This window comes from Aspergillus fijiensis, assembly GCF_003184825.1.
Source record: "Aspergillus fijiensis CBS 313.89 unplaced genomic scaffold BO72scaffold_42, whole genome shotgun sequence".
In the NCBI taxonomy this organism is placed as follows: Eukaryota; Fungi; Ascomycota; class Eurotiomycetes; order Eurotiales; family Aspergillaceae; genus Aspergillus; species Aspergillus fijiensis.
Genome location: NW_024469018.1, coordinates 1 through 18,376, shown reverse-complemented (window position 1 = coordinate 18,376; position 18,376 = coordinate 1). Strand labels below are relative to the sequence as shown.

General features: G+C 53.8%; 6 protein-coding genes and 1 non-coding gene across 7 annotated transcripts; 2 read left to right on the top strand and 5 right to left on the bottom strand.

Moving 5' to 3' along the window:
• Window positions 1–50: 50 nt before the first annotated feature.
• Window positions 51–4,154, bottom strand: BO72DRAFT_184121 (putative vacuolar morphogenesis protein AvaB). The gene is made up of 3 exons (XM_040939485.1): window positions 1,241–4,154; window positions 1,077–1,185; window positions 51–1,023 (listed from the first exon to the last, which is right to left on the bottom strand). The coding sequence occupies exons 1-3, from the start codon at window positions 3,888–3,890 to the stop codon at window positions 309–311; spliced, it is 3,474 nt and encodes a 1,157-aa protein (XP_040799004.1). The 5' UTR covers window positions 3,891–4,154; the 3' UTR covers window positions 51–308.
• Window positions 4,155–4,962: 808 nt separating this feature from the next.
• BO72DRAFT_t199 lies at window positions 4,963–5,053 on the bottom strand. The gene has a single exon. It is a non-coding gene; the product is annotated as a tRNA-Phe (tRNA).
• A 589-nt stretch (window positions 5,054–5,642) lies between these two features.
• BO72DRAFT_498459 (bifunctional nucleoside/nucleotide kinase/histidine phosphatase family protein) lies at window positions 5,643–7,028 on the bottom strand (the record flags this gene model as incomplete). The annotated part of the gene is made up of 3 exons (XM_040948776.1): window positions 5,643–6,287; window positions 6,338–6,924; window positions 6,983–7,028. The coding sequence occupies 3 exons, from the start codon at window positions 7,026–7,028 to the stop codon at window positions 5,643–5,645; spliced, it is 1,278 nt and encodes a 425-aa protein (XP_040799003.1).
• Window positions 7,029–9,252: 2,224 nt separating this feature from the next.
• BO72DRAFT_184070 (RNA-binding protein) lies at window positions 9,253–10,866 on the bottom strand. The gene is made up of 5 exons (XM_040939484.1): window positions 10,697–10,866; window positions 10,479–10,587; window positions 10,120–10,393; window positions 9,646–10,065; window positions 9,253–9,591 (listed from the first exon to the last, which is right to left on the bottom strand). The coding sequence occupies exons 2-5, from the start codon at window positions 10,516–10,518 to the stop codon at window positions 9,306–9,308; spliced, it is 1,020 nt and encodes a 339-aa protein (XP_040799002.1). The 5' UTR covers window positions 10,519–10,587; window positions 10,697–10,866; the 3' UTR covers window positions 9,253–9,305.
• Window positions 10,867–11,332: 466 nt separating this feature from the next.
• BO72DRAFT_450084 (MFS sugar transporter) lies at window positions 11,333–14,102 on the bottom strand. Its single transcript, XM_040945170.1, has 4 exons — window positions 13,235–14,102; window positions 12,406–13,163; window positions 12,346–12,352; window positions 11,333–12,295 (listed from the first exon to the last, which is right to left on the bottom strand). The coding sequence occupies exons 1-4, from the start codon at window positions 13,650–13,652 to the stop codon at window positions 11,565–11,567; spliced, it is 1,914 nt and encodes a 637-aa protein (XP_040799001.1). The 5' UTR covers window positions 13,653–14,102; the 3' UTR covers window positions 11,333–11,564.
• An 802-nt stretch (window positions 14,103–14,904) lies between these two features.
• Window positions 14,905–16,361, top strand: BO72DRAFT_433819 (amidohydrolase family protein). Its single transcript, XM_040943220.1, has 2 exons — window positions 14,905–15,501; window positions 15,565–16,361. The coding sequence occupies exons 1-2, from the start codon at window positions 15,200–15,202 to the stop codon at window positions 16,277–16,279; spliced, it is 1,017 nt and encodes a 338-aa protein (XP_040799000.1). The 5' UTR covers window positions 14,905–15,199; the 3' UTR covers window positions 16,280–16,361.
• A 603-nt stretch (window positions 16,362–16,964) lies between these two features.
• On the top strand, window positions 16,965–18,291 carry BO72DRAFT_498455 (uncharacterized protein; the record flags this gene model as incomplete). Its single annotated transcript, XM_040948775.1, has 2 exons — window positions 16,965–17,770; window positions 17,861–18,291. Coding segments are annotated over 2 exons (1,237 nt in total), but the record flags the coding sequence as incomplete, so codon positions are not given.
• Between the last annotated feature and the right edge of the window lie 85 nt (window positions 18,292–18,376).

Below are 18,376 nucleotides of genomic sequence, written 5' to 3'. Positions count from 1 at the left end.
TCATCCCACCGACCAGAAACATGTTTGTGAGCGCGCGGGGCTGAAAGGTGCCCAACTACAATTGCGTCGCTGAACTACGCTATCGACAAATTAGGGCTTACGTGGATGTGTGGCCGTGAACGGGAATACATGATGATGATGAGGATGAGATTGAACACTTTCAGGGAGGTTTCAGGGAGGCTATGACGTGATATGATTCGAAAAAAAGGAAAGATGCAAAATATGAAAGAGATCGCTATCCCCCCCGGGTATCATCGTGCAGGAAGCGTCCGCCCCACTCCAAAATGGCAAATATGTGAACAAGGAGATCACGAAGAGAAAAAAAAAAAAAAAGAGGCAGGAAAAGAAAAGACGGAACGCAAATATACGATACCACAAGAAACAAGACCATGACTTCTATTTACAACGACACTGACATCAACATCATGAAAGTGACCGCTTGCGGTTGGCGCAACCAAGATGGACAACGGTATTACTGCGGCGCAAGTCAGCAACCAATTTTTTTTTCCAAAAAAAATAAAGGGAAAGAAAATGACGTACTCTGGATACACGTTGATCACACTGCCCCCGATCCGCTTGTGGCAGATCCCGCACACCCTCTCTTCGGTAATGGTGACATGTCGGGATCTCGACCGCTTGGGATCCGTCCCCTCACCCACCAGCAGCTGGGCTTGGGTCTTGATGTTCTCGGCTTTCTGCAGGCTCGCCACGATCCGGCTCTCGTTGAGGATCGAGTTGGCGGCGCGCATGCGACCCTTGAAGTAGAAGTCGAGCTCCTTCACCGGGAGGGTTTCGGGGATCAGGTCCAGCGCGGACCCGGGAGGCAGGCGGGACCCGTGCTTGGCCAGCACTTCGAGCGCTGGCCCATATCGTGGCTTGTATCCGTGGGGCGGGGTTAGATAGAGTGCTAGGAGAGTCAAATAGATCGACGGCTTGTCTTCTTCGTAAGCCAGCAGAGCCACACAAGGCCCGCCTTCTTCGGTAGACGCTATATCGTCCTGTTTGTGGAGATGGTTGCAGTATCTGTGAGAAAGTTAGCCGTGGGGATGATTCACTCTACCTCAGTGATCACCTACTCCTCAGCCTTAGCATAGTCCTCCAGCTTGAACACGTAGATCTCCAGCGCCTGCTTGTGTTGCCCCATCTTGCTGAACACGATTGCTCGCGCTTCGAACAATTCGGGATCTAGGGAAAGGCAAGTCAGCGGATAAGGATGGTGAGAGACAAGAAGCCGACATACCGTCGCGGTCCAGGCGGTTTAGAATCTTGGCTGGCGAGTACTGCGTGCTCGACCTGAGCATGGTGAGGAACTTGGTTCGCCACGCGACGTGGTCATCTTCGCTAGCGAATTCCCACTCCTTGTTTCTGTACTTCTTCAGACGGTCCAGGTAGAAATTGAGCAGCTGCTGATGTAGATCCGGCGACATGTCGTTCAGCTCGCCGATGACATGTTCCAGGTATTGCACGGCCAGATTAACATCGATGCCCCGCAAAAAGTCCAGCACGCGATGCCGGGGCAGAGTCTCTGCGTTCTCCGTGTCCGCCAGAAAGACCTCCATGCCCAATTCGGGGTCCTCCCGCAGTGGCCATTCGGCGAACTCGAGGATGAGGTCGATCCGGTCCGGCGGGAGATTCTGTAGGTAGACGACCGTTCTCTTGGGACCGTGCAGCTGCGGAGCGGTCTCCTCTTCCTCCTCCGCCTGACCGAACCGCTGGAGCAGCTCCAGCGCCTGGCGGTGCAGTTTTTTGCCGTACAGGAAATCGATCAGGTCGTTGTGCCGGCCGGTCTCCTCGAGCCTCTCCATGACCACGTCCGGGTCGCAGAAGTTCGCGATCCGGAAGAGAGACCCCGCCAGAGCAGGGATCGCATACATATACGCTCGGAAGAGGGTGGTGTCGACGAGTTTGGCCTTCTCGCGAATCTTCTCCCCGAACTCGGGATCCTGAATATCCTTGGTGCTGGTCTCGAGCAATTTCATCACAGAATCGGTCAGTTCATCTGTGGCTGCGTCCGCCGGCAGATCGAACACCTTCAGTGACCCATCGGGGTTGAGGAAGCGCTGGAACCGCCGACGGACATCGGCCAGGTACCTCTGCAGCTCACGAACCGCCAACTTGAGATCATTTCCTTCGAGGGCCTTGTCGGGCTTGGCGTCTTCGGTCATCCTCGTCCGGATACTGGCCGCATCGTCGAATGTCTCCGTCTTGGACCGCAGCAGCGACATGACCGACGGGGCGTGCGAGAGCGTCTTGGCCGTGGCCGCAACAGCAGCATCCGCCGTGTGATTGCCATCCACCTGTTTCTGGTTGTCGGGGGTCTTGGACGGGCTCTCGGTGGCGCTGTCTTCGGATTCCTCTTGCTCCTCGGGGACCGACGATAGCTCTCCCGCCACGATCTTGGGATAGAGCCTGATCACCGTTTCCGGTGGCGCAGAGATCTCGGTGAATATATCCATCGCGTCCGCATATTTCCGGAGTCGAAACAGCCCTTCCGCTTTCTCGAGTTTGATCGCACGTAGCCGGCCCTGCTTATCCCTCAAGAGCGCATCCTCCAGCATGCTTGTCAGACTCACGGCCTCGTCCAGGTAGCCCTTCTCCACCAGCGAGTCAATCTGAGTATCGTAGCTCAGCGCTTCCATGCGCCAGATCGTGCGCTCGCTCGCCACCAGGAACCCCTTGCCCGCATGGGCCAAGCTGATCGTCGGCTGGGGGATATGCAGGATATTGGCGGACGGCAGTGGAACCGACTGGAGTAGCGACAGCGTCTCCGGATTGCGCACCTCTAGCACCCCCTTGGACGCGTCATGCAGGGCGAGCAGAAACGGATACGAGTACCCGATATCCGCCGGCGCATGGCTCCAGGGGATCTGTCGCCTCCCCAGCGACGCGCCATTGATATCGATGAACTGGGTATTGATATCTTTCGCCAACAGCACCTGGCCCTCGGACAACCTCGTCGCCAGAGGCTTGGGGGCCGACCCACCAATGCCGATATAACTCATACTGGCGACTCCGACCCCCGTCAACCGGCCGGTTTCCTGGCCACCCAACCCGCCGATACTCCCGGGGCCGACCAAGTCCGTCACGCTGGCCGTCTCGATATCAACCATCACGAAGCTGGACCCCAGCCCGGCCACCAACCTCGTCCCGGACACCCACGTCAGCGTCTTGATGCCACTGACCAGCGTCATCTCCACCACCTCACCCTCGACCTCCATATCGCGCCACACCCACAGCAAGACCTTGCGCTTCACCGCCACCGCCAGCCGCGACACGATCGACGGCACCCCGGTCTCGGAGTCATTGACGATATTCGACGTCACCGCAAAGGTCGACGCCCCCTTCGTGCGGGTCATCTGCTCCTGCAGCGCATACGTCTGCAGATCATGGATCGAGACATACCCGCCCGACAACGAGACCAGCAACTTGGCCTCCTTGATCAGAGCCAACTGCTCCACCTTGTACCGGGAGAACTTCTCGACCTCGCGCAGAAGATCCGTCTGTTTCAGTTTGACCGGCACATGTGGTGTGGCTGCTGGAGCAGCATTCACCTTCGCATGATCTGCAGCATTGGCCGCTGGATTCGCATTCTCCGCTCCACCACCCTCAGCATCACGAGCGGGTACCGTCTTCGCACCAACACCCCCATTAACATTATTCCCAAGCGCACCACCATCCCCATGATTCCCCTGAGTACCATCCTGATGCCCATTCATCCCCTCATCACCATCCGCAGCCTCCTTCTCCACCTCATTCACCCGATACACCCGTAAACTCCCATTGTTCAATCCCACGAGCACCCGGTCCCCGTACGCGAGAACGGACTCGATGCGCGATCGATCGCGCGGTTTGAACTCGACGAGCGGTCGAGCGGTGAAGGCGGATAACATGGTTTGGGCCCAAGGTTCCTTCGGACCCCCTTTGGGAGAAAAAAAAACCGTCCGAGGGGTCGTCGGGTTTCGGGTTCGGGGTGTTGGTGAAGGGATGGAGGGGGAGTTCGGGCGCTAGAAACCACAAAAGGGAAAGAGAAGTCGGCTGTTGGCGGGTCGCGTTGTTGAGTTGTCGCCCGAGGGTTGGGGGTTTGCGGTGTGAACGTCGAGGCGAGTCGAGTCGGGGGTCGACGGTGGTTTCTCGGGGTAAGGTACTAGTATGTGTAGCGTGGGATGAGGGCTCGGGTTTGCGTAGCACCTGTCTCTATTTTATGTTTTCTCTATCTTGCTTTCGAGCCGGAAGGAGGGGGAGGCATGTCCGGTGCTTCTCGGTGGAAGTTTGAGGGCTGAAAGAGGGAGGAGGGGAGTGGTGAATCAGCGGGCCGAGGTGATCACAGCCATGATATGTTGAGGTGGTTGGTAGTCGAAGGGTTGCTGGGTGTGTAGTAGGAGATAAGATGGGGAGTCGCTTGTGGCTGAGGACAGCGTTCAATGAGCCGTCTTATTGTAAAAAATGATATGTGAATCGTGTTGTGCAGGGAGTAAATGATTAGACAAGAGAGAGGTTCGGTTGTATAGGTGAAGCTGCCCGGCCGCATGGAATCCGGACCTGCCAAGTCCACTACGGCGAGCTACAGCTGCCATTGGATGAAAGCACCCAAAGCCATCCATGATGTCTTGAACTTGACGCAGGTCGTTTATACATATCTTGATGCAATTGGAGCTTTGGTGAACCAGACATTGCTCAACTTCAGACACATACCATGTATTGTATAAGGAGTTTTCCATAATCAATTGAAAGACTTGACAGAAATGGGTGTCGATGTCGGGTCTCAGGTATCTATCTAACTTATCGCTTCCGTCATCGACGGCCTGAGGCTTTATCTACCGCTCACCGCTGGCCATCCTCACCTCCGGCCGGGCTTGAGCTTGTCCGCCATTGGCGCATGCTGCTCAGAAACCCACCACTAAGTAGACCCACCAGGCCACGACAGAGAGAAAGAGCCAAAAAAGAGCAGAAAAAAAAATATGTTGGGACGAGCCGGGCTTGAACCGGCCACCTTCAGATTAATGGCCGAAGTTGGTACTTCAGTCTGACGCGCTCCCAGATGCGCCATCGTCCCAGAATTGATGCATTATACTCATTTCTTCTGGCTATGATAGAGCATTGAAAGATTGACTCTAAGAGCTGCGCCCCTGCCCCGTTGGTTGGAATGTCATAGTCCATGCTTTCCTGCGAGCAAGTCGTGAGAAAGAAAGAGGTAAAGTCAATCTTAGGATGAAGAGACACGTGTAAGATCTTTGAAAAGATTGATCTTATTGCTTCTGTGTCTGGCATTGATCACAGCCAAGCTACCTAATAGCCCCACGCCATGACCTTGGGGTATCGCCACTGACAGGTGAACGTTGTTGGCAATAGAAAGTCCACAAGGGTTGCAACCAATGTGAAGAAGAGGTGCAGACCCAAACCTACCTCAAATAACTGAACCAGCGCCCCAAATCTTTCTGAAAACAGATGGAAAAGTCACAAGAGAGGAATGAAAGAGCAATTATGTAAACTGTACAATAAGAATGTTTGGTAAAGACTGGCAGGAATCGATCAACCCAGGTTATGCCCAACCAGCATGCATGTTTTCAATAAGCGCCCCGATATGTGCAGATGAAGAGTAAACTAAGTCTCGTTAATTCTATTTTGTGCCTTGTAAAATATGCTCACGCCTTGGTTTCCGTGGAGTATTCCTGGTGCTTGGCCGACGTGCCCTTAGCACGCCAGGTCGACACGGCGGGAATATCAGCCTTGAACCGTTGTTCCTCCGTACCATAGGCACGCGGGGTAAGTTTGATAAGTGTGTGGAGGGGGACCTCCATCCAGGGACTCTGCTCCTGGGGTGTGTTGAGGAAGTAGGCGTAAATGCAGCGCAATACAGCCTGGTGCGTCACAATGATCACGTTCTCACTGCGCTCCAGCTCCATGATAATGGGCTCCAAGCGAATGACAACATCGCGATACGATTCGCCACCCCGGTAGCGGTAGTTGTACTTGTCTTCGTCGCGGGCGGCGAAATCCTCGGGGTACTTCTCCGCAATTTGCTCGTAGGTCAATCCGTCACAGACTCCCGAGTCAAGTTCGTCCAGAGCCTTCCACTCCAGTTTCTCGAAGCCAGTTTCCGCAGCCAGGTGACGTGCTGTCTGGATGGTACGTTTTAACGTGGATGTCCAGATCACGATCTTCGTGTTGGGCGGTACACCGGACTTCTTCAGTAGACCAGGTAGAGCTTTGGCATAAGCCTCTCCACGTTCAGAGATGTTGGAGTCCCCTCCAATCTTTCCAGTCAAGTTGTATTCCGACTCTCCGTGCTAGAGGGTGATGAGTACAGGTGCGTAGATGCATGCATGGTCAGACTTACGCGAGATAACCAAATCGAGCGAGGCTTGATGTGGAGGTTCTGGATGTAGTAGACCAGTCGGCTAGACAAATAGTCCTTGATCTGGTTAATGATGACGGTAGAGCCAACGTTGATGAGTTTTACATAGGTGTAGCTCTTCTCGCCGTCATCAATGGTCTCGTAGACTTTCTCGTAGTTGCGGATCCGCTCGCGGAAATCCCGGGCAGCAACCTCCGGGTCCTGCCCCTTGTAGTCCGGCGAGGTCGTCTTGACCTCGAGGATGTTGTTCATAATCAGGTCCTCCTCGTCACATATCGACTCGACGTACAACGTCTCGATGTTAGCTTCTCGGCAGCGCTCATTGATCCAGCGGCGGCGCTCTTTCGTCGAGTTCGTCGCATCGAGGATCGCGACCACTCCCTTGCCAGCATCGAACCACTGAATCATATCTGTGATGGCAGCATCGGCCGCGGCACGGCGCATCTTCTCGCCCTCCTCGTTGTGGGGGTCAAAGAACGTGGCGCTTGGCTGCGGTGTGCCCTGTCGGCGATAGGTGCCGACATTGAACACGCGTGCAGGAATACCAACCCAAGCGAGGTATCTCATAGCTGGTCATGATGTCAGTTATCTCCACACCGGACATGGGAACTTGATTACTCAACGCACCTTTGCCAGCTATGAGACTCTTGCCTCTAGCTGGGAGGCCAACCATGACCACACATATTTTCGACTCATCTGACTATCAATAGGCAAATAAGCATCCAAGGCAAGACATAGAAAGTCGCAGACGACGCCATGTTTAAGAATTGTGTGGCAGAAAATAGCAATGGGGTGGGTGGGTGGCGAGCTGCGACAACCCGCCGGAACTCAGCATTATGTCCCCAGCGGGCATTTTAAGGGGATAAGTCTTTAATAAGAAAAAGCCAGCATGACACTGGCCTTGTGTCACACACCACAAGCCAGACACATTGCGACGTCGTTTGCAAGCTCCAAAAGAAAAAGCAGAGGAAAAGATATATTAAAGGTTGCGGCCAATCAAGGCACGTGCAGTGCAAACACCCGATGAACAAAAAGCATGGCAACTTACGCTGGCGAAGTAGTGAGTCTTGCCGTGGCCATTGTCTCGACGAATTAAACCCGACGACATGGTTCCAATTGACTATTGAATCTGAAGTAATTGTGCAAGCAAACGGAGGGAGAGGAAAAGAATCCAGGAACTCGGCCACCAGGGATGTCCGATCGCGGACAAAAGGAGCAGGAGGACTAAAGGTGTGAGAGAGAGAGAGTGTGTGTGTGTGGGTGTAACTCTGTAGTACTCCGTATATAGAAACCTTTTTTTTTCTCTTGGCTTGACTTGTAGATGTGCTGTTGGAAGTTGTCGCTAACCACTAAGAAGCGGACAGGTCCGGCTGTCTCACGAGAGGGGATCTTTGGTAGGGAAAAGGATAGCAGTGGTGAGTACGGAGTGTAGAAGCAGGAGTAGTAAATTGATCAACAGATGACTCTGGTTGGATGGGCATTGAAACCCAACGGGGGGGGGGGGCGCGGTCGATGCGGTGAAGAGAGTTGAAAGAAGACAGTCAGTCAGTCAGTCAGTCGCAAAGTGTGAGGAAGAGCACAGACGTCATGCCGCGGGGCAGTTGCCGGCGGCGCTGTGGGTTGGTTATTAGTGATGATTGTCTAGGCAATGATGATTCAATAGTAGAGTCAGTAGTTGTAAGAATAGGAGGTAGACCCTGTTCTGGGTTTCCTCCACGCAAAATGATGAACTTTTTGGTGCAGAAGTGCGCTTGAAGCAGCTGAGCCCTCCAAATTGTATGGTAAAGGGATAAATATTATATATAATATTCAGAAATAAAAGAAATAAAAGCAATCACGACCGGCGCACTTGACTTCTGACTAGACCACTGTAAGTTACGATAAATGATCTGGCAGTGATTTCCGTCTCCCTCCCCGGCCGGTCCCCTTTTCCCCGGTCGGATTGTCCAGTCGGCTCGCACGTGACCCCATTGCGTTTTCGTGTCGGGTAAAATCGTAACCGTCTGTTGCAAATGGGCTGGCTCAGAGATGAGTGAATTACCCGACTAGGACAAAAGTGACTCACGGTCGCCTGACTTGCGCGGTTTTTCTTCGCTATTTTTGAGGCGTTGAGGCGTGAAGTTGCAGGTCTGGCCATCATGCCTCGCCTCATGTCTGCCGATCGGGATTCCGTCCCTTGCATTGCCTGCTGGTGGGACTGGGGATGACAGCCTGGAGCGCCAATTGTCCATCGGTCCCCTGCCTATCAGTATCGTCCCATTCCTGAAGTATTGATCCCCACGCGTCCGACGACGGAGGCTTATGAATCTACGTGTACTGAGGACGGTAGGTCCATACCATCAATTTAGGCTTCGGGAAGAACGAAGATCATGGATTTATCCGCTAGTCAAATTACTAGCTACAGAGCAAATACTCATACATGAAAGAGAACCTGGTCGGTAATATTCCTTAGATTAAGCTAATCTCAGCCCTAAAATAACTCCGTTTTGGTCGACTCTATCGTCATTAGATCTGGGAAACCTTCCCGTTTTTAGAATTTTGGTGCCTTTTCTGTGCCTCGGATCTGCACCAGGATTTGGGGAGCCTCAAAAGACGGAAAACCAATACCCCTCAACAGAGATGCTTTCGGGGGAGCGAGAACGTCGGGGGGAGAGCGCGGCTTTCTTCCAGCGACGGTGGCTGTGGTTTTGTGGTTTTCTTCTTCTGATAGGCTGCCCCCCTAGCCATGGGTTGAGGATCAGACGTAGTAGAACGAGGCAGAGAATGGAGGTCATGAATCTCTTGTGGGAGAGTGTCGGGGTGAGAAAAAAAAATCACCCCCTCCCTTTTTATGTTTTGTCGTAACAAACGTCAAGCATGTACTTTTGGCTTTGAGAGGGTATGCAGGAACTTTTTTTTTCGTGTCGTGAGAAGGGTTGTCCGGATCAGCCGTATAGCTGGGGAAGCACAACTATACGCCGACCGCAACCTCAGCAACAGCATTGGCATCGCCAAGAGCAGGGATTGCTGCATCATCCCGGCTAGACGGCCACTTGGGACGTCTCTCCTGGGTGTTGGTTTCGCCACGAGCTCTCTGGACCCGCAGCATGGAGCCCCAGGGACCCTCCTGGCGGTGCAGAGCGCCCATGGCGTTCTCAGCCTCATCGACGCTGTCGAAATCGACAAAGAGGTAGTAGTGGTCACCGGGCTCAAACCGCTTGGCGGGGTGAGGGGCGAACTGCTTGCTGACGTTCTCACTATCAGGCGACGTTAGTTTTGTACATAATCGAGTGCTGTAGGGCTAGCCTTACACATTGTATCCCTTGAAGAAATTGCGGATGTTGATGTTGAGAGCGTCCTGATCGGTCAACTTGGGGAGACCACCGACGTAGAGACGGCGGCTGGCATCGTTGTTGACGGGTCTGGCGGGGGAAGAGGGAATATCATCGTTGCCACGGCGCCACCGGTCAGCACTGAAAGGCGAGCTTCTCACATCACGAGGAGAGCCATCCACGCGCGGTTGCTGTTGCTGCTGCTGCTGTTGCTGCTGCTGGGACCGCTCGCTGGCAGACTTCACAACACCCGGCTTGATCTTGACTGGACGGCCAAGCATGTCCCGGCCATCCAACTCAACCATGGCCCGCTCGGCCAGTTCCTTCGTCTCCAGATCGACAAAGCAGTATGAGGGGTTGCGGCCCGTGAAGGGGTCAATGGCGATATCGATACGCTCGCTAGGAAACACTCAGTTTAGGGGCTCATCAACAGACAAGAGTCGTTTCGCATACATTTGGAACTCGGCAGCGGTAAAGAGTGCTTGCACATCCTCCGACTTGGCCGTGTAGGGCATGTTACCCACGTAGAGACGGCGGCCCTCAGAGATAGCCTGCGGCACGTGTGCGCTGGGTCTGCTGAAAGCGATTCTCGAAGTGCTGGTCTTGGGGCCCGGGGAACCGGCGCTCTGCGCACTCGGGCTCTCCTCGCCCTTCAGGCGCCAGTTGGGAGAATGAAAAGCACGGCCGGTGGTCCTGACTCCATTCTGGTAGAAGTTCTTCTGGGGGGCTAGGCACTTGTTAGTGACGAGTGCTTCAAGAAGTTGTGCTGATCGCAGCCCCTAGAAGAGCCCGAACGCAAATCGCCTACACACTTTGTTGCTGAGGGACGGGGCTTTCAGGAGCGTCGGCCATTGTGACAGAGATTTTCGGAGACTCGAACAAAGTCAGGATCGGTAGTGACAGGGTATAAGAATCGGTAGCCTATGCGATGAACGACAAATTAGCATGGTATAGTCGCATGACTGCCGTAAATACACGGATTTCCTAAATTGACAAGAGACGATCAGGGCAGATTGGAAGAAAATCATACCTCTGTTTCCGGCTAATACTCCACGCGGTTGAAATGAATGTCGAACAGAAGGACTAAACACTTCAGATCTCCGATCTTCTCAGACAGATCAAAATCTCCGAGGAACAAAAGGCAAGCGACGGAAAAACAACACAGAAACGCTCTGCTGCTGAAGCCTGCGTCAAAAAATTAATCTGGGGCGAGGCCAACCCGGAAGCAAACATCGCAAACACCGCAAAACCACCGCGGCCCGAGAGGTTACACCGCCGGCTGTGATTGGCTGGTTAGCGAACCAAACGCGTATATAAAGACGCGGCGGGCCTCAAATTTTCGTTCCAACTTTCTGTTTCTCTTCTATCTGTTATACGCCTCGCACTGCTCAACAAGATCTGAGTTCATTGGCAGTTGGCTTTGAATGCTTGTTTCGAAGATCCAGCGTGCCCTACAATCTGCGAACAGCTCAGCTATGAGAATCATGTCTTGCTCTGGCTAAGCAGATTTCGCATTGATTTCGTCCATTGCAGATATCCCTAGCATCTTTGCCCTTGCATATGTCACCATTCCTACGTGTTCACTTCAATGATGAAGCAAGATTCACACAGACCTGTTCCGAGTTATTATACATGCGGATCAACAATCGTACCAACTGCTGTCTGACAAAGTGAACACTACCCCTACCCTTGCCTGTTTCTTGTCTCCGTTCCTCGATATTAGAAGAATGAAATCGCGCACTTGGCTCACTTGAGATCAATCTTTTCTTGGCCCTTAGTAGTGACAAAAAAGTATGAAGTAGGGTTAGCTAGAGGGCTCCCTGTCCTGTATACAAGACCCTGCTACTCCTGCCAGTACACATCATGGATGCGGGAATCGAACTGCACGACAGCTGGTGTCAAGCATGATCGTACCCCGTATCGGTCACCGCGTCGTCATCCTCTCTCTCGTACAAGATCTGAGGACGAACGTTCTGACGGAGGATGTATCTCCTGATGAAGTAGGGGATCTGACGCAGCCCATACTTGGCGTGGAAGCGTGTGGGAACCCCAAACACTTGATCCAATTCTTCGAGTGTCTTTCCTTTGGTTTCGGGCATGAACAGAAGTATCAGAAACCATCCGACTATACACCAACCGCCGTACCAGCTGAACGCCCCCTGCGGCGTGAATGCATGCCGAAGGGAAGGCCAAGTGATGGCGAGCGTGAAGTTGAACAGCCATGTCGTCGAGGTAGCCAAAGCCATGCCGTAGGACCGCACGTAGAGTGGGTAGGCCTCGGCCGAGTATGTGAACGGCACTGGTCCCTCGCCAAACGAATATACAACACCGAAGAGGTAAGTGCCTAAAGCGACACACCCCATGCGGGCAGAAGTGTCTTCGGGTATCCAGAAGCTGAAGCCGGTGAAGAACATCGACAGAGCCATCATGGGAAAGGTCATTAGGAGAAGATTGCGACGGCCAAACGTGTCGATTTTCCACACGGCGGGTAGGGCAAAGAGGAAATTGATCATTCCCCACCCGAAGGATGCTGCCAGTGCCTTGCGCTGATTTGCGACTGTCAGCATGTTTGCCGGCCCTGTGGACTGCAGGAAAATTTCAGATGAGTAGTATGCGATAACATTCACGCCTAAAAGTTCATCAGTCTTCCGATCTCCAGCTGGGATTGGTCGCACAAACCGCAGAACTATGAGACATTAGCAGCTGAATCTTCATAGTGACTATTTTGTTTGAACGTACCTGCTGCATGAACATCACCAATTCGGACGCAATCATTGCACGTCGGTTACGAGGAACACGAATGAGCTCCAGGATCTTGTTCTGGCCAAGCTTTATGCTGGCCTCGGCTTTCAGCAATGTATGCATATAGTACAAGTCACGCGCTGCTTGGACCTTGTTGTAACGCAAACTACACATCGACTCATACGCTTTATCGTACCGATTTCGCGACAAGTACCAACGAGGGGATTCTGGACAAGTGAAGACAAAGCAGCAAACCAGGAGAGCCGGGAACATGGCTGAAGCCATCATCATACGCCAATTGAGGCCGACGATCCCTGAAGAATCACGGACCTGGAAGAACGCAAGATCTGCGACGTAGCCGAACATGATCCCGAATGCTGTCCACATCTGCCATTGCATTACCAAAGCACCACGGATATTAGGAGGTGCCGTCTCCGCGGCGTAGATCGGCACCGTTGCCGACTTGGGGCCTATCCCGAAGCCCAACGCAAAGCGAGCGATGAACATATGCCACCATGTGTTGACGAACCCTTGCCAGAGGCAAGTAAGCGCAGAGAAGCAGCAGGTGATGAAGATGGTCCCTCGACGGCCGAACCATGCATTGAATGGGACCGTCAGCCAGCAGCCGATGATGGCGCAACACAGATATGGCGCTGAGTTGACCAGTCCAAGCAGCCAATTGGAGCGGGAGTCGGTGCCATCGATGCCGAATTGATGCTTGTAGAAGATCTGGGCGCCATTGACCACTGTCTCATCTGCAGGAGCCAAGGAGTTTCAGCCAAGTTTGACCGGGAACCCTTGAACGATCAATGGAAATAGAACTTACCCATTCCTTGTACCGCAGCAGAGAGTGAACACAGAACAATAACCAGGTACATGGTCCATGGCTGACGCCAACGATGGGCGAATTCTTTCTTCAAGATTTCCAGCTCCTGGGGCGTCAGACCAGGAACCTCCGCGTACTTTTCCGGCCTTTGAGCTAGAATGGCGCCCATGGCGAAAGCACGAATGTCTTCTTCACCCCCAAGATGATGCTCAATGGCGAAATTGATTCCTCGCCTGCGCAACTCTTCTTGAGTTTGACCAGCAAGAGGATTGGCCAGCTTTGCATTGATGTTACGCCGAGCACGCTCCGCAACGGTGCCGAGCGAGCGTTGGAGAGCAGTGTTGCCATCAGTCTCCTGACGGTTGACAGCAGATGCCCCAACGACAGGAGGCTCTTCTTTGCCGAAATAACCCTTCATCTGCGCGTGTTGGTGTCTCGTTTGCGCTGTTGGTGGTGGTGTTTTGACGAGGGGCTAATGAAGGACTGCCAGACGACTAGGAAGAGGTTTATGTTAGTAGGACTGTCAAAACATCAAGTCTATGGCCGAAAGTGAATGACGATCGATCCCTGGTAGTTGAACTCCTACTGGACCAGACTGTTTATTCCACACCATGTGTCCGACAACAAAGAGAAGTAGCCTTCATAAAGAAGTTGAAGTCGAACCGTATGGATGGGAGATCATCTGGCTGAGAGACGAACCGGTCTTGGCAAAAGGAGTTCGGTACATACAAAGAATCCTCTCTTTCCCCCTGGACCATTACCAAAGATTTGGGTGGAAATGAGGAATGGAGCGAACAGGTGAAGGGAGACTCGACTCACTCGGCCTGGTTGACCAGCAGAAGGACCGCACGACTGATCTTCCCAGTCGACATCCCGCGGTGATTGCGACAGCCCTTCGAACGAGGCTGAGACCGGGCGTTCAGTTCAGCTGATCGTGTCGCTCTTCTGCTCCCTCACTGAGTGCTTCCAAGTATCGAAGTTGAAAAGGTCGCTGGGGTGGTTGACGGGATGCGTACAAAGAGGCAGTGAGGTGGAAGTGAGGCTCGTATCCTACCCAATGACCATCAAACAATCTTCTCGCTCAGGAGCCCAAGACCTAGTCTTCGTGGTTGAACCAGATGAATATTAGATGGTCTGTATCTCAGCAAATGCCGATGAATGAAAGTTGGTCCGACATTCTTCAACTGCAGTCTCTGCAGTCTCTGCAGTCTTCTCGAAGTGTCTGAAGCGCGTACAACGTTGCACGATCCTACATCCTCGACTATTTGGTGAATAGCACATGAATACAATGGACCGGGTCCCTTGTTCCGGAGTCAGCCGACAGCTTATACGAGAGTCCATGATAATGATTGACAATGTGCTGATCTGCACGACTGTTGACAACGTGTCTTTGGGGAAGGAGGGGGGACGAATGGGGAGACCCCGGATTTCCGTCGCTTATGCTTGGCTTCTGGCTTCTGGCTTCTGGCTTATGGCTGATGTTTGGAGTCTATTGTTTGCGATGCGGGGTTGCCCGCCCCGTCGGAAGCGGATTGACAGGAGTGGAGTGCTGACTAGACTACTAGGTACATAGTGTAGATATACAAGCATATATAGCATCCCCAATGACAACATCGTCCTGATCCGATATATCCGAACGATCGGAAAGGTTCCTGCATGATACTCGACTCTTTTACCTGGTCTTCCATCCGAAAAGGTAGACGTGGGTCTATTCGATGACTATTCGATATTATGCTGAGTCGGCAAGGGGCAATGAGGGGAAGGAACCTAGCCGCTTCCGACCCGCCTCTATCATCCATGAAGTCAAAGAGACTCTTCCAAGTTCGACTTTCCCCGCCCGCATCGCCGAAACTATAACTATAACCATGATCTGTTGACCCAACATGCTCTTCTGCTTGATCTGGTTTCTCAATCAAAACTTCTATCACACTTCTCTCGATTGAAACGCTGAACAAAGCACCAACCATGCTCGGAAAGATAGCCCTCGAGGAAGCCTTTGCGCTCCCACGCTTCGAAGAGAAGACCCGCTGGTGGGCCAGTCTATTCTCCACCGACCCCGAAACCCATGTCAAGGAGATCACCGACATCAACAAGATCCGCATTGAACATGCGGACAAGCACGGCGTGGGATACCAGATCCTCTCTTACACGGCTCCAGGTGTCCAGGACATTTGGGATGCCGCCGAGGCGCAAGCTCTCGCCGTTGAAATCAACGACTACATCGCCGAGCAGATCCGTGACCGTCCCGATAGGTTCGGTGCATTCGCGTAAGAACCCCCTCCTCCACTACCTCGGAACATCATCTTAAGTTAGCCTAACACAACACTCAGAACTCTCTCCATGCATGACCCCGAAGAAGCCGCCACCGAGCTCCGCCGCTGCGTCGAGAAGTACGGCTTTAAGGGTGCCTTGGTGAATGACACCCAACGCGCCGGTCCGGATGGCGACGATATGATCTTCTACGACCAGCCCAGCTGGGACATCTTCTGGCAGACATGCACGGAGCTCGACGTGCCTCTGTACCTGCACCCGCGCAACCCCACGGGGACCATCTACGAGAAACTCTGGGCAGACCGCAAGTGGCTCGTGGGGCCCCCGCTCAGCTTTGCGCACGGCGTCAGTCTTCACGTTCTGGGAATGGTCACCAACGGAGTCTTCGACCGGCACCCGGCACTACAGATCATCATGGGGCACCTGGGCGAGCACGTCCCCTTCGACATGTGGCGCATCAACCACTGGTTTGAGGACCGGAAGAAGCTGCTGGGCCTGGCGGAGACGTGCAAGAAGACGATCCGCGAGTACTTTGCGCAGAACATTTGGATCACCACCTCGGGCCACTTCTCGACCACGACGTTGAACTTCTGTATGGCGGAGGTGGGTTCGGATCGCATCCTGTTTTCGATCGATTATCCGTTCGAGACGTTCGAGGATGCGTGTGTGTGGTTTGATAATGCAGAGTTGAATCTGGTGGACCGGGCGAAGATCGGACGGGAGAATGCGAAGAAGCTGTTCAAGCTGGGGGCTTATAAGGACTCGTCGGCGTGATGTAGCAATATATTCAATCAGGGCCAACTTCTCTCCTGCTCTAACCTTAGATGAACGTAGGTCATGGTCATGAGTGTTCTTTGCCTTAGTAAAGACTATTCTACTGTTGACTGTACTAGACTGCGTGCCTTACTGGTGTTTTCTAGTAGCTTGTTATTCTTTCTTACTTCTTGACTATTTCGTCCCTGAAGTTGATGATGGCATTCCAAAAGAATATAGTGACTACTTTCTCCCCAGACCAGATAAGAAGTTGATTCTTTAGAGCCTTGTCGATCATTCATGAATAGTTCAGCCATTCCATATGCTGTGAAAACCTGTGAATGGGGAATAGTCAGACTGGTGAATGGCCTGCACGCTCCAAGGTCGACCTAGTCGATGGGGCGACAGTGTGTGTTTCAGTATTGTGTATACAAACACCCTTGTGTGTTAATATTGCTGTTTGTGCCAGCGCCAGCCTTCTCTACTACTGTGAATACCACGCACGATACTCTGTGACTCTTCCACCTCTCTTCTTCCACCTTAATATCCTCTCCCTTCACTTGAAGAAAAGGGAACTGAATCGATATCTGTTCCCTATATCTCTTCTCTCCCCGTCCTCTTCCTCAACCACACTACCATCACCGATCTCAGCAGAGTGAGTCTAAATCCTACCTCAACTTGACAACCGTCACCTCGAACCAGAAAGATGGACCTCAACGTCCCAGCCCAGCTCTCTCACAGCCTCCCTCCCTTCTCCCCCATCCTCCCCAGCATCGAGCAGGACGAACAACCCACCACCACCGAGCCATTCCCCGACTACTTCGCCTCCTGCGAACAAGCCGACTCGCGAGCCGACACGGCCCAGGAGGAAGCCTACAAGTACGCGCTGTCGAAAGTGGTGGAGGCCGGCGCGCAGGCCAAGAGACTCGACGCGATGCTCATGTCCACGATGCTGTTCACCCCGGAATGGACATTGCCTGACCCGACCACAGCCTTCAGCAACACACCTCCAACAAGCACCAGCAGCAGCAGCAACAACAGACTCACCCCACCCACCACGCCCACCAACCCATCACTCACCGAAACCACCCCCAAGCTAGCAAGCTACCCAGCCTGGGCCCTGCACCCAGACCTCGAAGCCACCACGGAGAACAAGAAAAACATCCTCGAAGAGATGCGCATCCTAACCAACAGCCCGAGCCTCAGCCTCGCGCTGCGCACCCGCTTCATCACGATCTGCAACACCATCCTGAGCGTGCACACGCTGCTCTTCCGGCGCGTGCCCATCCCCGGCCGCCACCACCCGCTGGACTCGTTGACGCAGCCCCAGCTCCACCGCGCGCACCACCTCGCCAACACGCTGGTCACCGACCTCGCCGCCCTGCACCACCTATTGTATGGCCAGTACGAGCACTGCCGCAGCGCGCAGCAGACGATCGCGCATATCGCCGCCGACACGGCCAACAAGAACCCGTTCACGCGCTTCAAGGAGATGGCGAGTATTCTGATCAAGTATGTGCCGTGCCCTTACCCCCATCTCTCAACCAAACCCCAACCCCCAGCCCTCACCCCCCCCCCCAAGCCTGAAGCTAACAAGAAAAGCACCCTCCCTACCCCCCACCCAACCGAACAACGCCTCCTCCTCATCACCCTCGACCTGTACGACGCCTACCTCTACACAGACTACCACCGCCTCCGCCAGTGGCCGCAGATGCTGGCCGAGGGCCGCGACCCGCTGCGCCTGCGCCTGACCAACGCCTTCTTCCGGGCCTGGGATCTGCTGACCCGCGCCCTCGAGTGCTACCAGGCCGTCGCGGCGATCCACGCCCGCATCACCGCCCACTACCTGCGGCCCGCCGGCGCGCTGCTCGGCCGCGAGGTCGGGGCCCGCGTGCTCTTCGATCTCAGGGTGCGGGCCGCCGTGGCGCGGCGTCGCGAGCGCATGGTGCGGAATGATCGGGTTTATCAGCAGGATTTGTGGGAGGTGTATCGGCGGGAGGTGGCGGAAGAGGGTGGGAAGGTCTCCACGGAGAGTGGGTGGGAACAGGGGAGGGATGATTGTTTGGATCGCGGGGGTGGGTGTGTTTTGCAGGACTTGTTTCGGTGGGATGAGGGGGG